General features: G+C 34.1%; 2 protein-coding genes across 2 annotated transcripts; both read right to left on the minus strand.

Moving 5' to 3' along the window:
* Positions 1–603: 603 nt before the first annotated feature.
* Positions 604–2,291, minus strand: N7457_009696 (putative integral membrane protein Pth11-like; the record flags this gene model as incomplete). The annotated part of the gene is made up of 2 exons (XM_057180739.1): positions 604–1,849; positions 1,930–2,291. 2 exons carry the CDS (start codon positions 2,289–2,291, stop codon positions 604–606), a joined length of 1,608 nt encoding a protein of 535 aa, XP_057029125.1.
* Positions 2,292–3,417: 1,126 nt separating this feature from the next.
* On the minus strand, positions 3,418–4,836 carry N7457_009697 (histidinol-phosphate transaminase; the record flags this gene model as incomplete). The annotated part of the gene is made up of 3 exons (XM_057180740.1): positions 3,418–4,468; positions 4,532–4,702; positions 4,751–4,836. 3 exons carry the CDS (start codon positions 4,834–4,836, stop codon positions 3,418–3,420), a joined length of 1,308 nt encoding a protein of 435 aa, XP_057029126.1.
* Between the last annotated feature and the right edge of the window lie 18,337 nt (positions 4,837–23,173).

A 23,173-nucleotide genomic window follows, 5' to 3' on the forward strand; every position in this document is an offset into this window, starting at 1 on the left:
TTTGTGTGTCTAGACGAATCCAATTTATCTATGAATGGCTGTCACTCTATGGTATTTGACTGACATAGAATGATGCAAATCATGGTCAAAATTTGTCTACGTCGGTGTACTGTACGGCGTACATGTACCCACCTCTTGTCAGGGTTATACTGCGTCATGTGACTGATAACGACTACAAGGTTGGTATTGACTTTCAAAATGGCCTTGAAGGTTCACTTTATGTCAAGAACCTATATCCACAGTAGACCTCACCAATAGAATATATTATTAAGCCGCGTGAGCGCTAAAGAAAAATGCTAGTCAAGCCCATGCCCTTATGCCTCGGGAAGCAACATATCGAACGCCAACGCTAACCAACGCTCGAGGGGGAATAGAACAAAGCAGCAAGAAGAAACCAGCGCAGTAGGTACAGGGGTATGTGATATGTGCTAACTCCAGACGTGCAACAACATAGACAAACGAGAAAGTCCACCAGGTATCCGAAATATAAAAGATAGAGACCGCAGCCCCCAAAATGACCAGGGAATAGAAGGAAGAAAGAAAGAAAGAAAGAAAGAAAGAAAACAAAAGGCCGTCATGTCATGCACGTCATATCACATCAAATTAAGGTTGCGGGTTATGTCTCGACAACAACCCACCAACATCCTGAAGCTCAACACTAGGATCGAGCGAGACCTCCGACGAAGAAGGACAAGGAGGCAATGAGAGTCTGCGGACTTGACTGCGAAAAGCAGCCTCGGACAGATGCAGCGGCCCAGCCCCAGAGAGAGGTGATCGAACAGCCTGTGGCGCCATGATACCCAGATCCTCCAGGAAAGCCCTACTGCCGCTGCGCTGTGTCGTCTCCACCGGCGAAGTTACACTAGTCTGCGACCGGACATGACGGGCTCCAGTCTGCGGCATCGTCCTGGTCAATAAACCGCCGACATCGGAGAACGACACACGTCGTGATGTCTCTGATGGCGGCGAGAATTCTCGTGGAGATTGGTTCGTGCGTAGGTACTCCCTCGGCGAGACTTTCATCTCGTCCAGACTGTCTGTTTCCGAGGTGCGGGAATCGTCCGAGCGACGGGTCGTGGAGAATGACCATGAGGGGTCGAGAGTGCCTGTTCGCGCGAGGGCTGACTGAGGACGGCAGGGTGCTGATCGGGTAAGACGAGTTCCGTCCGAGGAGCCTGGTAATGTATAGATATCTGGATCTAGACGGATGCATAGGCCGTTGGCAAGTTCGGAGTCGGAGCCCCACTGGTGTTGCATTACGGTGTTTCTGCGCTCGTAGGACTTGTCCATGCTTTCAGAGACGGAGGAGGAGCCTTGGGTGGGCTTGTATTTTGGTTTTTTGAGACCGCGGTCGCGGACGAAGGAGCCGATTACGAGGACGTTGGAGACGGCTGTTGCGGCGAGGATTTCGAGGGAGGCGATGAGGGAGCGGTATTGTTGGGAGCCTTTGTGTTGGATTACGGAGGGGACGCGGTAGGAGGTTATTGCGACGAGGATTAGTGAGAGGCAGAAGAGGATTGATAGGCCGAGTCTGCGTTTTAGGGGCATTTGGGCCATGAGGATGATTGGTACTGGGAAGGCGACGAGTAGGAGATCGGTGATTACGTCGCAGGTTCCCATTGTCATGAGGTTGACGTAGCCGCTTCGGCAGGTTGGGCCTGGGTCTGGGATGACCTGCCAATAGTGGTGGAAGGGTTGGCATTCAGCTAGGGTTGCGATGACCACGGCTAATAGTGTCGAGGCCAGGAAGAAGGAAATGAAGCGGACGAAGATGGTTGTTGATCGACGCCAGGTTAAGCCTGTAACTCGCTTCAGGAATTCGCAGACTGCCACCTTGGCTGTCCAGATGCTATAGTTGTATGTTCATCAGTTTCCTTGAACTGGCATATTCAGGCGAAGATGAGGATACGGTGTGGATGTGTGCCTTACAAGAGGGCATAGAAGATACGTGCAGCAAGTACCAGCTTACTGCCCAGTTCCCTATTTGAGATGTCCTGCTCTGTCAATTCCGTGGTGGTCGTGTTGTTGGTCCCCAAAACGAGCACATAGTGCACCAGGACCATGCGAATGACTAGGGGAATCATGCTGATCATCATGACCTTGTCTTCGGGGAACAAGCGTTCGATTCGTACATAGCGACCAAATAGGCGGACGATGATGATAGCCAGCGAGAATATTGTAGCCCACCAGCTCATTATGAGCGTCGGATTGATTTCATCTCTGGTCTGCATGGCTGGTGGGCCATCGGTGTAGATGCCACGCGTGGCCAGCGACATGGTCGCAGAAACCATTATTCTCTCCTCCGCAGAGGGAAATTGGGCGAGAAAAAGAACCACAGTCGCAGAAAGCGATTCACGAAATGCTTTACATTGCTCCTCACACGTGCCGAAGTGTGGGGAGGGTTAACGCGTATGGGGCTGATCGTGGAGATGGGCGATCTTTAGATCTTCCAAAGGGGAGTACACTCTGAGAAGGGTCGGAGCCGAGCAATATAGGGGGAAAGCCACCGGAGCAAGTGATATAAGTTTCAGATTCAGAAAATTAAAGAGAGGGGGAGTCAAAAGATGAGCCACCCTCCCAGATAAGCCCGTTCACCGTATAGCAGCCAGTGACATTCGACTGGCTAATCTCGTCATTTGTGGTGGGAATATATGCATCACATCACACGGTTTAGTAGCTTGGTTGGACTATTGGATCTGTATGGAGTACTGCGTAGATCTGGCCTCGATCTCGGCGCAGAAAACACCAACACAAAGGGACACAAAGGGACATAAGGGGACTCCATTCTAGCCCCCAAGACAAAAGCGACAATAGCTTTGACACGATAATCTGCGCTAATGAGCAGTATGCGGGGGACTTCCCTGTTTAGGTCGGTTAGCAGGCGGAGGAGAACGGCCTTGGCTCAGTGCATGGGTACCATTTGATGTCAGATATACGAAGAGAGCTTGGTGGAGGAGCCCGTGACCTATGATGACCTGTGCGGATTATCTCCAGGGCTCTATAAGCCGCCCTCCGTCCTCTTTTCTCCGTATATACCCAGCGTGTCAATTCTCCGTACTACACGCTGGAATTCCCCGAAATAAGCGGTGTGTGTTGTTGAGTTGGGAGATATTCGCATGTCATCTGGAGGATGAGCAGGGATATAGAAGACGATCCTTCCGATAAGCGAGTCATATTTCCAATCTAGGAAGGTGTATTTGCTGAAATGAGAGAGATGTGAATCTTCCAGGTTCTATAATCCATAGAGGACCCCGTACGGAGTCCTCCGTATTCCGTATACCCCCTTTCGCTCTATCTGATATATTCTAGCCCTCAGGGGCCCAAATGCGACAATGTTATCTATCAACCTTACGATCCCACCCAAAAAGAACCAAAAAAAACAAATCAACAAACCCAAACTAATTAATGGCGCGACGTTCATCCAACCACAGCCGCCGCCGCATCCTCCCGCCTCGTCTCGTCCCGAAGCGACTCAACCCCAGCCCCAGCACGTAGCCCACCCAGTACAAACCGTAGCTCCTGGAGGAACTTAGAGACCTCAGCCTCCGTTCCGACCGTGATACGAAGACAGCCTTCACAACCAAGCTCCTTGCCACGGAAACGGACCACCACGCCACGCTTCTCTGCCATGGCCTCGTACGCTGCTAGCGCAATCACGTTACTCGGTCGGCCCTCGGCATCAAGCATCTGCACGAGCAAGAAGTTCGAGTCACTGCCGCCAAGGAACTGGCCCACCCCGGGAATTGCCGGTAGCTCCCGGAGCAAACGGTCGCGTTGCGCGATGATTTGCGCACGATAGCTGTGCATCACCGCCATGTTGGGTGCTGTCAGTGCGGCGGAGGCCAGCGCGCTTGTGGGGCTGGAGATATTATATGGGGCCTTGAGGCTGTTCAGTAGACGCGCGATCTCCACGCTCGCATAGGCCACTCCGAGGCGGATGCCCGCTAAACCGAATGCCTTGCTCAGGGTCTGCATGACAACTAGGTTGGGCCATTCGGTGACCCACTCGGCCAAGCTAGATCCCTCGGGCGCAAAGTCGATGTAGGCCTCATCAACGACCACCACGCCATTCCATGTCGGGTGCTCGAGGACCTTGCGGATGTCCTCCTTGCGGATCAGGTTTGCGGTCGGATTGCCCGGCGAGCAAATGTACGCCAATTTGATGGATGGGTCGGCAGACAGGGCCTCGTTGACTTTATCCACCTGCAGCTGGAATCCGTTCGTGGTGTCAAGTGGTACCTTGACGATCTCGACATCGTTGACCTGCGCGCTGACGCTGTACATTCCGTAGGTCGGGGGACAGGTGAGGATCTTATCTTTGCCGGGCACACAGAAGCAACGCAGTAGTGCGTCAATGGCTTCGTCTGAGCCGACACCGCAGAACATGTGCTCGGGGAGGAGGGTCTTGGGGGTGTGGTGGTGGGTATTGCGGAGGTTGCAGAAGAGCTGCTTGAGCTCGATTTGGTGACTGACATGCGCATTGATTGTTAGATTGGTCTCTATTGAGGTCCGGCGGTAGGATTGCACTCACGGATCGGGGTAGCGGTTCAGACCGAGAAAGTCAATCTCCGGCTTGGAGGCTCCCGTGGCATTGCCAGACGAGGAGGCCTGCAATGCACCCTCGCTATTCAGGGCAAGGCAAGGACCGAAGGCATTCTCGTTGGCATCGAGAAGGACGTTTGTCCCATCATCTTTGTAGTCACTGATTCATTAGCTCGCCGATGCCGGGAACTGGGAAAGAGCAGCATACTCTCTGGCGCATCGGTAAGGTTGCAATGCGAGGATGTTAGGCCGGGCGCATGTGGCCAGATTGAAAGGAGAGGTTCGTGAGGCCATTGTGGTTGTGAGGAATGTGAGAAGTCGGGAAGCAGAGTTGGTGGGGTGGGCGGGGGATTTATCGGCGGAATTCAAATGAGTCAAAATGCCGATCTATACAAGCGAGCTGGATGTCATTGTAAAATGACTCAGTTAAGCACCATTTTGTATGCATGCTATAGGTCTATTTAAGGGAGCCTATCTTACATAATGTCTTATATGCGACGTCGGACTTCCAATTATATGCCGCGCTATATAGAGCTGGCGGGACTGACGGGATGGAAAATCATGCTTCTGTTAACTAAAGCATGGCCTGGGAAAATAAACGCTTATACGCCACAGATGGATATTTTAGATCTCGAGATAACTAACTAGAGTAATATTGTATGTTATATACAGGTATAATTATTGACTTTTGATTTGGAGCAAGCAGTTTTGACCCAAAGCTGTCAACTATCCCACCTCTGGTTGAGGCCATAATATTAAGGCCACCAAGGACTGTCGGAGCATGAGATCGGTATACCGGAAGTTTAGTTTATCCTGTCTATGCAGTATTTTTGATATTAGTCAGAAAGTTATATTTCCTGCTAGAATAGTGGATACAGAAATATAGAGACAAGTCGAGGGCATGCAGCTCGGGTAGACTCCAAATTCTCTCGGGTAGACTCGAAATATTATTATATCAGCACCTAGTTTGGAGTCTACTACAGATACCATATCTCAGGGGGACTCTAAACTAGGTGATTATATCAGCCATTCTTATGTTAAAATTTTTTTATTGATCCCTATCTATAGCATCCCTATCCGCTTCCTTATTCGGGTATATCTAGTACCTTTCTTTAAATAATAGACTTATTACCACCTAATTATCCTCGAAATCTTTTTCATCCACCCTCATTTTCTAATCTCCTTAAACCACGCCCACTCCTAGAGATCCTCGAAGAAGCTAAGATTTAAAGGTAACTCTATAATCTTCTAGGGTATTAAATCCCTCCGAAAACTTCCCTACCTATAGTTTAAACTTCCCTACCTATAGTTTAAACTATTAGATCTCGCGTTTAGCCTATTAGTTTTCTACTTTTTATATATACTTAATATATACTAAGCTTCCCTAGCCTATAACTACGGATATCTAGTCTTCTCTATCTATCCTAGACTAAGATCTATCTAAGAATTATTCTAGTAGTAATATAGACTCCTCCCTTAACTAAATCGTTATCCTTACTAAACTAGTTCTTATTAACGTTATAGACTAAAAGAAAGTCTATATATCTAAGACCTAAGACTATTTTCTTTTTTCTAACTACCCTAATATTAGTAATAAAGGGATTCTATATATTATTTATATAGCGAAGAATCCTATTTAAGATATAACTCTAATATTAGAGGCTATTAATATAGTATTTAAGTAAATTATATCCGCTATATATTTATATATATACTATATATACTTATTATAAGTCTAACTTTTATTATAATATTAATTTTTAATCGATATATCTAAGACTTTAATAATACTAGTCTATATAAGATTTCTTAGAAAAGTCGTATACGATCCGGAGTTAAAAGCCTACTACCGATCTTATATCTACTTTAGGATTCGATACTACTATTAAGTATATTTAGAGCTTAAACGCCTATTACTATAATATAATAGGGTTATATTAGAGCTCTTTCTTAATCTATAAGCTAAAGTTATAAAGCCTAACTATAAGAGTAAGATATCTAACGAAATTCGGGATAGAATAAAAGAGTATATACTTTTCTTTTTATCTTTAATATATATTAAGCTTATATATAATATAGATTTTACTTTAGTTTTATAGAGGTATAGAACTATAAAGACGGTCTATATAAGTACTCTTTAGATATCCGGATATATAAAGGTATATATCTAATTATATAGACTAAAAATAGTTTTATATTTATTAGCTATTCCTATAGCTCTCTTTCTAGTAACTAATATTACTTAAAGAGTTTCTAAAAGACTATAAACTAGTTAGATCTAGATATTTTATAGGTCCTCTATTTAAAATAGGGTAATTATATAAAAGTTATTAGTATTAATAACTATTATTTTATTTAATAATAAATAAGGAAGACTATAATATATAGTATATTTACTACGTTTAAATATATACTAGATATATACTAATTATATAATAGATTTACTCTATATAGATAGGATTAGTAGGATAACCGCGACTATATATAAGGCTAGAGTCGATCTTTATATCCTAGTCTTATAAGCGCGGTTCCTATATTACTTTATTATCTACTAGGGATCTTATTCTTATTTCCTACTACTACTAATAAAGTTACTATTTAAAATAGGCTAAGAAATTATAAAGGTACTTAAAACGTAGGATATCCTTAGCCTTATATACCGTAAGTATTTCACCTCTAAGCTTAGGAAATACTAACTCTATCTATAGGTAAATTTTTATAATTATCGGAATTCGCTAAACTTCTTTATATAAGTACTAGATCTATATATAAAACTATTACTCGATATTTTACTATTTATAATAGGATTAGTACTTTAATCCTTAAGTAAAGGATCCTTTACTACCTATAGGGAATATATCTTACCGATATATTCCGCGAGTTCGAATTTAATAGAATAAAGGATAACGATAAGTAATTTATCCGTAAAGTCTATATACTAGATAAGGCTTAAGGGTATTTCCTAATTATATACTATATATATAGCTAAGCTAAGCTTTTCTAAAATATATAGTATATCGAAATAGATCTTACTTTTAAGATAGTATAAGGAAAGACTATAGTCTTTTTAATTACTAGATATAATAACGAGGCCCGAAGTTAGTATATTATATTAAAGATACGATTATTTTACTAATATATTTAGTGCTAAATACCTATACTTAGGCTCTTATTAATACTAAAAGTCGCGAATACTATTATATTCTTTTTAAGAAGCTCTTTATAGTCCTTAGGAATATAAGGCGAAAGCCTATACGATAGTTATACTAACTTAGTAGTAGTATAGAGATAATATAAGGTATCCGAACTATTACTATCGATATATATATAAAATAAGGCCCTAATATATTAATTATATATAAAGTATATATTATAGCTATATTAACTTAAATTTATATTCTAAGGCTTTAGCGATTATCTTATAAGTCTTAATCCTCGTCTAATATAGTTAGAGTATCTTTAATATATACTAATTATATACTATATATATATCTAATATATATTTAATAAGGTATACCCTAGATATCTAGTAACCCTTATAATTAAGCTTATCTATAAAGTAAAGTCTAAATAAGAAGTCCTTAAGATTATAGATAATACTATAGCGGAGTAGCTAGAGACTAAGACTTAGTTTAAAAATAAATTAGCTAGCTAGATTTTTATAGGTATTACTTTAGAAGTATCGAAAATTCCTATCTATTAGTAGATAAACACTTAACGTTATACTAGAATTAGTAAAAGTAGCTATTACTAAGAGAATAAAGTAGTAAGTTAAAAGTAGGCCTTATTAACTATAATTCTTAGGTAAGTTTTCTTTTATATATATTTAATATAAGTCTAATATATCTAAATAGGTTAAAAAAATATACGCTAAATATTAAGGACTATATATATATAAAAACTATTAAGGGTCTTCTAATATTATAGAGGAATTAGAATTATATTATAAAGATTATAAAAAGCGTTCGAAAAAAGGGTTAATTTATTATATACCTAGTTTATATTAAACTAATACTAACTATAATCTAAATAAATAAGATCGTAACGCTATAGCTAAACGTATCGTAAAGCTATAACGTATATTTAATCCCGCGAATAGATATAATTAACCTAATCCTCTAATATAGCTACTAAACCGTACTATAGTATCTCGGGGTTCTTCGGTCTATTTAACTAAAGAAAGTAAGTATACTACGCTACGTATAACTCGGTCTAGTACTCGAGCTCGATATATAAGCGACCGCCTAAGGAGAATCTTAGCCCCGATCGCGGAAACGAACGACGTCCTAGGACCCCTATAACCCCTACTAGAAGAGGTAGAGATATAGGGAGTCGACGATAACCTTTAGGGAGGAAACCCGCCGGACCCGATAACCCCGACTAAGATAGATAAGAAGGCGGAACTCCGAGAGTTAGAGACCCTTAAAAGATATCTAGCTCTAGTAAAGGAGAAAAATAGGATCTATGCGGAGCTATAGGATAAAGAAGAAAACGTAGTAATCCTATAGGTAAGAATATAAGGATCTAGGATCTATTAGGGTTCGCTAGATAGTATTACTAACTAAATTACTTACTAACTATTTAATACTATCTATATAAACTTAATTATATTATAAGAAAATACTAAAGGCTACTTATTCTATTAGAAGAAAGCGAGGGAACTATATATATTCTATAATATAATAATATATAGAGCTAAGAGTTCGGGTAAATATAATCTTTTTAAATCGAACTAAGAAGTCTTCTAGAATAGATACCCTAACTAGTTTACTAGTAATATATATAAAGTAGACTAAGTAACTAAGTTCTTAGCGCTAAAGATTAATATAATATAGATAGAATACTATAGGAATAATCTAGGTATAACGTTTACTTAGTTAGTCTTTAAAATATAAGCGCTCGTTTAGGTTACTAACCCTATTAAGATATAGCGAGAAGCTAAATATAACTAGTAGTAGATAACGTAAGCTAAGTACTAGGATATATACTAATACGCCTTAAAGCTTATTAAACTCTATAACCGCCTAAAGGATACGCTAACTAAATAGATAAGAATTAACTATTTAGAGATAGATATTATTAAAGAGGTATAAGATAAAGTAAGAAGATTTATAGCCCTTATTATAGATTAATAGGATAACTAAGTAGCCTTTTATAACTAAATTAAGAAAGTAATACTAGATAAGATATTATATCTTAGGGAGGCTAAGAAGATAACGCCGAGAAATACTATAGACTTATAAGAATCTAATAGAAGACCCTTTAAGGGAAATAGCGCTTTCCTTATATAGTAAGCTATAACTACTATAGAGGGTAGAAAAGCTACTATAAAGTCTAAATAAGACTAAAACGGAGATAGTAAATTCTATAACTTCTATAATAAGCTAAGCTACTATACGAAGGATTACTATAAAAAAGCTATAGTAAACGCTATAGCTATAAAAGAGTTAAAAAAATAGACGACCCTATACTATAGACTCCTATAGTGTTAGGGATAGTTCTCTTTAGAGAACGTAAGAGAGTATACTAAGTACTTATCTATAACGTACTAATATTAGATATTAAGACTAGAGCCTTAATAGGGGTAGCTAAGACGTTAATAGATAGTAGCGTAATCTAAAGCTTTATAAGCTAGAAATAGGTAAAAGAGAACCTAAAAGAGATATATATAATAAATATCTATTTAGTAAAAACTATAGATAGATATAAGATTTTTTTATATAAAAGCCGAGAAGTATAGCTTAGCCTAATAAACTAGAATAGAATCTATAGAGTTATTAAAATAACTTACGAAGCTATAGATATAATAATCTATAATATAATCCTAGGAATAGATTAGCTTAGACTAATAAATCTAGATATTAACTAGGTAACTAGTAAGTAGGCGTATAGAAATATAACCCTACTAGAGGTTAAAACCCTCCTACTAAAAGACTTCGAGGAAGAAGTAAGACTATAAGATATACTTAAAGAGCTATACTTAGATATTAATAAAGTTACTAGGGAGTTTATAGTAATACTAAGGGTAATATAAAGCTTAGATAGGACCTTCTATCTAATATAACCCCTAACTAAACTCCCGCTAGAATACTAAGATCTAGCTATTATAGCGAGTAAAGAAGGTACTATAGCCCTCTTAACCTATATAAAATATAATTATATAATTAAACTAATACTAAGTAAGATACCCCCTTAAAGGCTAGTATATATACTATCCGCTAAGGAGTTAGAAGTCCTCTACTAGTATATTAAGGAGAACCTCGAAAAAGGCTAGATCTAATACTTAAAAAGTTAATCGAGTATACCTATTCTCTTTATACCGAAGAAAGATAATAAGCTTAGACTCTATATAGATTATAGAGGGTTAAATACGATTACTATTAAGAACCGCTACCCTCTACCGCTAATTAATAAGTCCCTAGTAAGATTATTAGGAGTATAGATCTATACTAAACTAGATCTATAAGATACCTACTATAGGATCTATATAAAATAGAGAAATAAGTAGAAAATAGTATTTAGATACTATTACGGATATTTTAAATATATAGTAATACTATTTAGACTCGCGAATACTCCCGCTACTTTCTAAACGTACGTTAATAGAGCTTTAATAGGATTTATTAACGTCTACCTAGTAATATATCTTAATAATATACTAATCTTCTTAAAGGATAAAGAGATCTACGTATATTACGTCTAAGAAGTACTAAAACGCCTAATTAAGTAGAGGTTATTTATTAAATCTAGTAAATATACGTTCTATATAGAGAGGGTCGACTTCTTAGGCTTTATTATCTCCCGCTACGGAGTTACTATAGACTCTACCTAAGTAAAGACGATAAGCTAGTAACTAGAGCCGATCTATATCTTTAATATATAGTAGTTTATAGGCTTCGCTAACTTCTACTAACGTTTTATTAGGAAATAGTTAATAATTAGCGCTCCTTTTAATAATCTAATTAAGGGGCTAGATATATAAAAGAAGGGAAGAAATAAGCGCTAAGAAGGGTTCGTTTTTATAGAAGAAACGCGAGAAGTTTTTAAAAGAACTAAGACTACTTTTTAGACTACGCCGATATTTATATACTTCGACGCTATATTAAAAACTATAATAGAAATAGATACGTTAGGAGCCGCTATCTACGTAATTATATTATAGCTCTATAAAGATAGATACTAGTACTTTATCGCTTTCTACTCCTAGAAGATACTAGTAGTAGAGAGAAATTACTAGATCGGCGACTAGGAAATACTAATAATCTTTATAGGGTTTAAGGAATAGCGCTACTTCCTTAAAGGAAATAAGTACCTAATTATAGTAATAATAGATTATACTAATCTTATCTAATTTATAATAACTAAGGAGCTTATAAGATACTAAATACGCTAAGTAGAATACCTTATAGGTTTTAACTATATTATTATATTCTACCTAAGGAAAACGAACCCTATAGACGCTCTTAGTAGATAATTTAACTATATAGTAGATAAGCTACCGGACGCTATAAATTATAATATCTTTATATAAAGACTTAAAAAGACTATTAGTAAAAGCGTTAGTTACTAAAGGGATCTATAGAATATAATATACTTAAGCGTTATAATAATTATAGTATATATAGAGATCCCTACTAAATCTATAGCGAATAGACTACTAAGTTAAAAAAAGGTATATAAAGTAAAGTAGCTAAAAGAGAAACTATATATACCTATAAGCCGCTAGAAACTATAGTAGAACTTATACTTAAGATATAGGCGAAGAATAAGTTCTATAAGAATATACTTAGAAAGATATAGGAAACCGGTGACTTTAAATAACCCCTAAAGATAGAATAGAGCGTAAGAAGCTAGAATAAATTACTAAGATATAATAGCTATATCTATATTTCTAAAGGCGAACCTATAATCTACTAGGAAATTATAAGGATCTACTACGACGATCTATAGGTAGGCTATTATATAAAGAAAAAAACGCTATAAGCTATTAGACGTAAATATTAGTAGAAAACCTTTATTAAAAATATATAGGACTACGTCCTTATATATTAGATTTACTAGTCTAATACTATTAAATACTATAAGCTATATAGACTACTCGAACTACTATTAGTACTAGAGAGACTAGGCTAATAGATAAGCGTAGACTTTATTATAGGTCTACTACCTTTAAAATAAAAGGGGAAGGCCTACGATATAATTATAGTCGTAGTTAATCTATTTTTAAAATATTCCCTCTATATTTCCTATACTAAGGATATAGACTCGCTAGAACTCGTAATCTTATTTTATAAAAAGGTTATACTCCTATAGAGAATACTAGAAAACCTCGTTAGTAATAGAGGTACTATCTTTATATTAAAATTCTAAAGCTATTTCTACTACCTTCTTATTATAAGACGTAGACTATTAATAGCCTATTATCTATAAACTAATAGGTAGATAGAGAGATAAAACTAGAGTATTAAGTATTACCTATATAATATAATAAGCTAATACTAAAATAACTAAATAAAATAGATCCCCTTTATATAGATTATCTATAATACTACTACCTATAGTATACTAAAAATATCCCCGGCTAAAGTATTACTAAGATTCTAACTAGAACTAAGAACGTTAGTATTAGATAGGAAGATAGAAACCTATAATAACACTAAAAGCTGTATAAAGGAAATACTAAAGATATAAAAAATACTAAGAAAGCGCCTAAAAAAGTCGAAAACTATAATAAAGTAAGCCTATAATAGGAAATATATAGAGAAGTCTTTTATAATTAGATAATAGATTATACTAAGAAATAAATATATTAACTTAGGATAATTATATAAAAAGCTAGATAACCGCTATATAGGACCCTTTATAATAGTAAGTATAGTAAGATAATAGATATACTAACTAATCCTTACGCTAAGATACTATAAGATCTACCTTATATAATATACTTTAATATTAGAGTTATATTATAGAGATCCGCTAAAAGCTTAAGAGCGGCCTAATCTAATATTAGTAGATAACTAACCTAAATAGGAGATCGAGGAAATCCTTACTAATAACTATAAAAGCGCTAAATACCTTATTAAATAAAGAGGATATAGGTATAAGGAAAATACTTAGAAGCTAAGAGAAAACGTAAAAGATATACTAGTATTCGAGAGCTACTATAATAAAAAGAAAGAACGGCTAAAGCGTATAATACACTAAGGAAGATCTATAAAAAAGAAGTTAATATAATCTAGAATCTACCGCTAAATATATTCTAGGAAGGTTAGAAGGACCGGAGTAGGCTTAAGAACGCCGAATCTAATAGCTAATTACCGAATAGACCCCTAGAAAATAACTAGCTATACTAGTATACGCTATAAATAGGTTAGAGGAGGATTTAGAATACTAGTAAAGATAAGGAGCGGATAAAAAATATCCTAAAGAGACTATAGATATATAATAAGAATATATAGGAGTTTATCGCTAAAAAATAGGATAAAAAATAATATAGCTAATACTCTCTAAGAGTATAACGTAATAACTACCTATATTAGATAAGTAACCTCTAAGATACGCCTATATCCTTACCGCTATATACGTAATCTAGCCTAAGAAGACGCCCGAAGCTAATCTATAACCTAACTTATTAATAAAACCTATATTAAAAGGGGCGGAGGGAGTAAAGAAGGTAAAAAGAGCGTAACGCGAGAAAGACTAAAAGGCGTAACTATATCTATATAGATATCTTAAGTTAAAGTATTTTATATATCTTAAAACCTCTATATAATCGTAAGGAACGATATATTCTACGCGGGGGTAGTATAGAGCGCTAAGATATAAATATTAGCTTAAGCGTCGAGCCTAGAATCGACCTAAGGAATATTAATAATTACTAATATAAGCGGAGATCTATACTTACTATTATATAAAACTACCGCTTCTTTATATAATAATTATACTAAGAAGTATTAACGTTAATCCCGCTAGATAAAGGGATATATATATACCCTAGGTTATATCTAAGATAGTCTATATAACGCTAATACTACGTACTTATAGGGTTAGTAGGGGAGACGATAGCCGAAAGGGCGTAATTATTAATAGAGGTATATATTATACTCGCGACTAGAGGAAAGGGAGCTACTATAATAAGTCGAAATAACCTATAGTAAGAAAAGCGAGACGACGAAAAGCTATAAGAAGAAAAGCGAAAGGACGAGGAAGTGTAGAAAGAAGAAAGCTATAACTCGAAGAGAGATAAGTAAAAAATATATAAAGAACTTAGATTATACGCGATAAAGAGAGACAACGCTTAAAGCTCCGAGTCTATCTATACCTTCCACTATAAAGACAAATTACCCTCTTTTAGATAGCTAGATATATATACTATTTTCGAACCCTCCCTATCTCGACTATAAGAGACTCTCGACCCCCGACCCTTAGCTACGAGGACGTAGCTCTTTAAGGAGGGGGGAAAATGTTACGACCCTCTACTAGGAGAGTGCCTTATAGGCTAGATCCCGCCTAGTCCTATAACCTAGAACCCGTAACCTAGTAGGGGTAGTATAACCCCCCCGCTAGAGACCGCACTAGGGAGACTAAGTCCTACTAGGTTAGGTGACCTAGTCCCGTGACCCGCCAAAGGTTATCTATATAGAGACTACTAGGGGAACTTAGCTCTTTAGCGATTAGTTTACGAATATACTAGCACCCTACTATTCCTTTACTCTAGTTCTATATTACCTACTAAGACCCACTAGTACGCCGGTCCTAACACTAGGTTACCTAACCCGGCAGGACTTAGTCTCCCTAGTGCGGTCTCTAGCGGGGGGTTATACTACCCCTACTAGGTCACGGGTTCTAGGTTATAGGACTAGGCGGGATCTAGCCTATAAGGCACTCTCCTAGTAGAGGGTCGTAATATATAAGCTATAAATTATAATAGTTACGTATAATCAAATAGTATCGATCTAATAAATATATATAATATAATAAGATAACTAATAGGTATCTTAATAGTTATAGAGACTTTTATCTAAGTCTATAATATAAAGCTAGAATAATAAGGGGTAGTAGATAGAATATAGTATTTTAATTATCTAGTTAAGTCTAAAGGTTAATAAACTAAGATATTATATCTTCGCTTCGATAGATAAGCTCTTCTTATTTTCTTAAATATTATAACTCGATTAAAGGCTTTTAAGTCCTACGATAGGAAGAAGTATAGTCGGATAAGCTAGGGCTAGAGGGGAAAACGATACCTATAAGTTAGAGTAGAATAATATAGACTAAACACTAATAAGCGAGGTTCTTAATTATTATAGTATAACTAATAATATATAATCTTATTAGGTAAGTATTTATTAGTAATAAAAAAGGTAAGGACTTATTTTTATATATATTTAGGGTATCTTTAAACTATCCCTTTTAGGTACTATACTCTACTTAGGACCTTCTAAGTTTCTAAAGGAGTACGATTATACTATATAAATCTATAAGTAATATTTAGACTAAGTTTATAAAAGGCTTAGATATCTTATAGCTATTAGTCTATATCGATATTTGATAATTAATAGAGAAGAATAGGCGTCGTAGATTAGATATATTTATATAGAAGGGGCTATTATTAGTCTAGCTTAATTAAGGGAAGTATACTATTTATATCTAGATAAATAATAAAAAGAGTATATATAAGAAAAGTAGGTTTTAGTATATATAATTAGACTAAGAAATTAAGCTAAGATCTATTCTCTTTTAAATATTAGTAGATTTTATACTACTAAATTTAGTTAGCTATAGGCCCCCTATAAATTCTTACGCTCCCCTTAGTATAATAGCGAGAGTTACTTATATCTTCCTATTAGGTCTTAGCTATATATAATAAATTTAGAGTTTAGTAATATATAGGAAACGGTTTTATAACTCTTAATTAGATATCAAATAAGTTATTAGTTTTCTTTATAGTATTAGAAAATCTATATAATAGTTAGGCTTTTACTCTAGCTAAGGGGCTAGAAAGAGATAGACCTAGAATACCGACGGTTACTTAAACTTATAAGTAGTCTTTATAAGACCTTAAGGAGAAATACTTAAAATTTAGATATATTCACTCTAAGAGGGATTAGTGTTTCTTTTATATACTTTAACTCTTAGCGTTAGTAGTTATAGCTCTCGCGAATAGGTATTAGTACTTAAGCTTTTAGGATCTATATTATCTTACTAATTATATTATAGTAGTATAAAATATCTAAGAGCTCTTAAGAAATCTTATTAGACTTTAGTTAGAATAAGATATTTTCTAATTACTAATTAGAATATATTAGGTAAATAAGGGGCTATAAATTTTATTATAAATAGCTAGATTATCTAGTAGGTATAATCGATAGGTTTAGAATATTTTTATAGATATCTATCGCTAGAGCTAAAGTTATATTCCTAAGAGTAAGTAGGTAAGTAATAAGAGCGATAGGCTAATATTATTTAAGCTAAAAAAAAGTTTTAAGAATAAAATACTATACTAGATTTATAAACTACTTAATTAGGGTTTTCTAAGATATTACTAGATATTATAGAACTAAAAATTAAAGGCTAGATATCTTCTATAACTATATAGAGATAGTATTATAGAATATAAGACTTAGTAAGTTAAATAGTAGTATAGTTATAAAATAGTAAAACTAATAAATATAGCCCTACTATTAATTTACCTCTTAGCTAGAGGCGAAATAACTAAGATCGACCGCTAAATTAATAACGCTAGCCTTTCGTTAAGGGTAGACTTCCGTAGAATCTAGAAAAAACCTAACCTAACCCGGACCTAACCTAACTTAGGTTAGGTTTTAGGGCTATACCTTTATACCGGGGTTAGGTCCGGGTTATAGCCTTCGACCCGGCTAGGTTATTAGGGCCCTAAGTTAGGTTATAAATAATATAAATACCTTAAATTATAGGATTTATAACTTATATAGATTTTCCCTATATATTTAAGTATTCACTTTATAATCCTTAATAGGTATAACTATTTTTTATATAGAATTATTTTTTAGTAGGTCTAGGAATATTAATATTATAATACTAGTAGATAAATAGTATACTAATAATTAATATCTAATTTAAATATATATAATTATTATCCTCTTAAGTTTTCCGCTTTCTTCCTAAGCTCCGGATCTAGGTCGCTTTAGAAGATATTAGTAAATTAGGCCTAGAATTAATATCGATATTAATTAAAGGGGTATTATTCTTTTAGATACTATTCTTTTACTCCTCTATATTACTAATTAGTTTAATCTTAATAACCTTAAGCTTTTCCTCCCTCTCTTTCTTTATAACTTTAATTTCTTCTTAGAAAAAGAACTTCTCTAAAAGCCTTAGTTCCTACTCTTCTATATTAAATCTAATTATATAAAAGAATATTATTAGATCTTTAATAATATAGGACTTTATTCTATTATAGTAGTAATAATAAATATCCTAAACGGTATTAAATAGATATTTAATATCTATACTAGTTACTAAAAAAGAGAGTATATTATAAATAAAAGTAGTAATTACTAAAAAATAAGTATAGTTTTCTCTTTAGAATATAAGTAAGCTAATATAGATAATATTTATTTAGATAAGTAAACTTTTAGTATATAAATAGATTTTAGACTTACTATTATTAAGATATTAAATTATTTTATTTAAGATTATCTAAGGGAATACTTTATTTTTATTTAATATTTTATTTAGCTTTATATTTAAATAAATAATAAACTATAAGCTCCCTATTTCTTAATTAGTAAAAAGAAATTTTTTTTAATATAGAATTAAGACTTCTTAAAATAATCTTTAATATATATTATACTATTCCTAATCTTAGTTATTAGTTAAGAAGAATTTAAACTTATTTATAGACGTAAGTATAATACTAATTATATATATATACTCTTAAATATTATTAGTTTAGGAGTAATACTTATTAAGCTTTATATATCTAGCTTTAAGTACTTATAGTATATTTTTTTCTATAGAATCTACTTATATTAGAGCTAGGTTATTAAATTTTTAAAGTAGTAAAATAATTTATTATAGACCTTAAAGATATAGTACGTTATAATATCTTAGGTTTTAGAGAGCTAGGTAGTATAGTTAAAGAATAGCTTAGTAATATAAAAAAGATAATAAAGTTAATACTATTCTTTACTATAAAGTAGGAGCTCTTTATAGTTATATTTTTAGTAGAATAAGATAAAGAAAGGCTATAGTTATAGTACTTAATAAAGTATAAAAAATATTAAATTCTAATAGGTTTATATATCTTAGATTAGAACTAATTTTACTAAGATTATCTAAAGGCTATAAAATATCTTTTAGCGCTAAAGACTAATATTAATATAGATAATAAAATAGCGAACCTTATTTAAAGTAATTAAGATATTATACTTTTAATATTATATATTTATATAAGCTAGCCTTAATTACTTCTCTATCTATTTTATTTTAGCTAAATTATTTAATAGAGCTATCTTAATATAATTAAGAAGCTAATTTAGGCTTAGTTAGATAATATAGGTAAGATAGGGAATTTAGATAATAATAATACTATTAAAGAGAGCCTACTAAAGAGAGTCTACTAAGGTCTTATTATTAGAGATATTATCTATTATTAAACTAAATATTTTATTTTTAAGGTTATACTTAAGTAGAGTATCTAATAGAATAGTACTTAGATTTACTTTAGTATATATATTATAAAGAGGCTTAAAACTAAAAAGTACCTTATAGTAGATCTAATTAGAATTAATAAAATAGTTAGTAATAGCTATAAATACCTATAAAAAGGGAGATATCTAATAGTTAAATACTAGCGATCCGACGGCCTACGGCCGTCGGATAATAGTTATAGAGCGAAGCGACTAGGTCCGAGATTATATAGACTAAATATAAATTAAACTACTCTCCTTTATATATCTTCCTCTCTTCCTTTCTTATAAGCTTAGTATTTCCTAGTTATAGAATTTAAATTATACCCCCTACCTAGGGGGGCCCCTCCGGGGGGTTCCGCGCTACGCGCGGTTTTCTTTATATTTAGGGCGTATAGCTTCTACTCTTCCTCTCTTATAAGCTTAGTATTTCCTAGTTAAGGAATAAATCCTCCCCCCCCCTTTACCCCCCCCCGCGGGGGGGGGGGGGTAGGGGCTTTCTAAGGTAATTCCGCGCTATAGTACGCCCTAGCTCTTACTCTAGGTAGATCACGTGACCCGGTATACCCTAGCCCTCTCTATCCCTACTCTAGGTAGATTACGTAACCCGATATACCCTAGCCCTCTCTATCCCCTACTATAGTAATAGCTAATAATTATTCTACTAATTCTTACTAATAATATTAGAACTATAGATTTCGGACCCGTAGGTAGATAGGCCTAGTTATATAATATACGAAGCCTATAATTTAATTACTTCGCTTCGCTCCGTAATAATTAATATCTTTAATCTAAAAGGTAGTAACTATAGGATTTATTAATATTAGTCTTTAACTATACTCCTTAACCGATAGTAAATAGTATTAGATAATAGAATTAATAGATTAAATAGAGCTAAGCGGGCTTTAGTAATTATACGCTTAAAGATTAGGTATTTAATTAAGTGAAAAAGTAAGCGGTTTAAGATAAGAAATTATAGGATATCCTCCTTTTAATCTTCTTATAGGAAAGGTCTATTCTATATTAAAGGATCCCCTTAGATAGTAAAAGAATTAGAACTTATTAGTACTATTAAACTTTATATATAATACTAAATATACCCTTTTTTAAAGGAACTTTATAATCTTAGATTTCTTCCTATCTCTAAAATATATATATATAGTAGTCTTAAGGTACTCTTATATTATAGATATACTATAATAATATATTTTAGTTATATTATAATCTAGTATAGTTAAATAAGGATACTCTAATATCTTTCTATAGTATTTATATATAACCTTTAGTATACTATTTATACTATATATAATCTAATAGTAGTTTTACTAAATCTCTATATTATAAGCTAAGTCCTATTTAAACTTACTTTTCTAACTAAAGTTAGTTTATAGCTACTAATCTATCTATTTAATATATATTATTTAGTTATAAAGGATAAATATCTTCTTTTAATCTAGACTAATATACTAAAGGGAAAGTAGAATTAGAGATAGTTTAATTAGATATCTAAAGCTTTTATTAATTATAGAATAGCTTAAGAAGGGAGTAGATAGTTAAACTAATAGATATAAGATATTATTAGCCTCTTCTTTATAAAAAGATAATACGAAATTAGATTACTAGCTTTAAAATATAGATATAAATATAGTAAAAGAAGTAAAAGAGTAATATTATAACTTATAATTAAGAATAGTAGATAAAGATTAAAGATAATAGATTAAATAGACTAAAATATTAGCTTTATATTAATTAGTTTATAGACTTATAGAGTATAAAGTAAGTAGGCCTTTATATAAAATCTAGTAAAAATCTAATAAAAATCTAGTAAAAACCTAGAAAACCTAATAAAAATCTAGGAAACCTAGTAAAAATCTAATAAAAACCTAACTCTTATATTAATATAGAAAATTACTTAAGAATTTTTTACCCTAAATACTTAGTCTTAACTAAATATTTTAGAATTAAAGGATTATTAAGTAAATATAATAATATCTAGGTACTAATAATATTTATTTTTACTAGAAACTACTCTCTAATAAAGAAGATTTATAAAATTAGACTAATTTACTATTATTCTAATTATTTCTTTAGTATTAGAAAAACTATACTAGAACTATATATTATAAATATATATTTCTACTACTTAAATATATAAGTTTTCTAACCCTACTAATTATAGTATTATTTTATAAGAAATTTTATATTCTATTAAGTAATTAATATATTACTAGACCTTAAATACTAATAAATAAGGATATTTTATTAAGTTTAACTTACTATACTACTAAATATTAAAGTCTTTCTTAATATAACTAAAATAAGGAAAAATTATAGTGGTTAATTTAGATAAGTAAGGCACTTTATATAGAGAATTATATAAAAGTTAGATCTAATTAGGTTTTTATTAGGTTATCCAGTGAACCTAACGTTAGGTCCAGTATAGGCCCGGGTTAGGGGGTTTAGCACCGGACCTAACCTAGGTCCGGTGCTAGGTCGGGATATTCGACCTAATTCCGGTGCGTGCGGAAGTCTAATAATTATATATATTTAAATTAGATATTAATTATTAATATATTATTTATCTATTAGTATTATAATATTAATATTCTTAGACCTACTAAAAAATAATTCTATATAAAAAATAATTATACTTATTAGGGATTATAAAGTAAATACTTAAATATATAAGGAAAATCTATATAAGTTATAAATCCTATAATTTAAGGTATTTATATTATTTATAATCTAACTTAGGGCCCTAATAACCTAGCTAGGTTAAAGGCTATAATCCGGACCTAACCTTAGTGCGAAGGTATGGCCCTAAAACCCAACCTAAGTTAGGTTGGGTCCGGGTTGAGTTAGGTTTTTTCTGGGTTCTGCGGAAGTCTAGGCTTTGTTACGTGAAGCGTGTGCGTCAACGAAATTATGTGATCGAAGCTTAGTACCACCCGGAAGTTATAAAGCACCAAATCCTCTACGGTGATGGGATCCCTAGTGGGGTCATCTTGGCCCGGACTTCTAAATATACCATGGAAACTGGAGAGCCCACGTGCTCCCAGAAAACGTGACCGAGTGCTAGACAACCATCGAATACAACCACCTCGATCCCTGTCCATTTTTCCTATGATGCCCTACTCTTCTACCAATTCTTCGCAGTGAGGCTACAAGTACCAGTGCTAGAGCAGGCTGTATGACGCATCTTTGCCAATATGTGGGTGTGGAGAGCACACTGAAGCAATGAGTGTATATTCGTTGCCGCCGAGGCTTTGTTACACGAAGCGCGCGAGTCCGGACCCAGATGGTCGAAGCAAATTATCTGATGATCCGGCTCCAATCAGAATCCGCCTCATAGTTGACTGGGCGGATCGCCAACACATCGGAGGTCAGCGATGCAGCTGATCCACTATGGCGCTTATTCCAGCCAACTCAGCTGCCATCCCCCCAATATTTTTGTGTTGCGGATCACATCGCTATAGTAATCGACTATTTGAAAAAGGTTCGTCAAAGCCCTCATGGGTTGGGGCGGAGATAGGAAGATATGGCTGTTTTCAACCAATGAGGATTCGCTATCGCCGAGACATTGCGCGCGCCAGGGATCGAATGCTCAATACCGCTATTCTGTGGCAGATGAGCAAAGGGTTGTCATCTTAGAACTGGCCTCATTGGTGGGGCATAATTGGATGCCCAAGCCCGTGCACTAGTTGCTGCAATGTACGTTTGTTTCCCTTTGATGGCGCTTAGGGTGTAATTTGCATACTTGATAGGCTGGTGAATAAGAGTATAGGATAATAATAGCCAACAAAATCTTGTTGAAACGTATCATCGAGGATATAAATATTCGGTTGGAGAGAATATGACAACAAGCTGTTCAAGTTGATTCTCAAGGTAGCCATATCTGAAAGTACATATATCCCCTATGACGGCGATACCTGTTCAATAGCTGACTTTTATCTTCAGAC

This window comes from Penicillium paradoxum (genome assembly GCF_028828445.1).
Source record: "Penicillium paradoxum strain IBT 22861 chromosome Unknown utg000007l_segment0_segment0, whole genome shotgun sequence".
Classification (NCBI taxonomy): domain Eukaryota; kingdom Fungi; phylum Ascomycota; class Eurotiomycetes; order Eurotiales; family Aspergillaceae; genus Penicillium; species Penicillium paradoxum.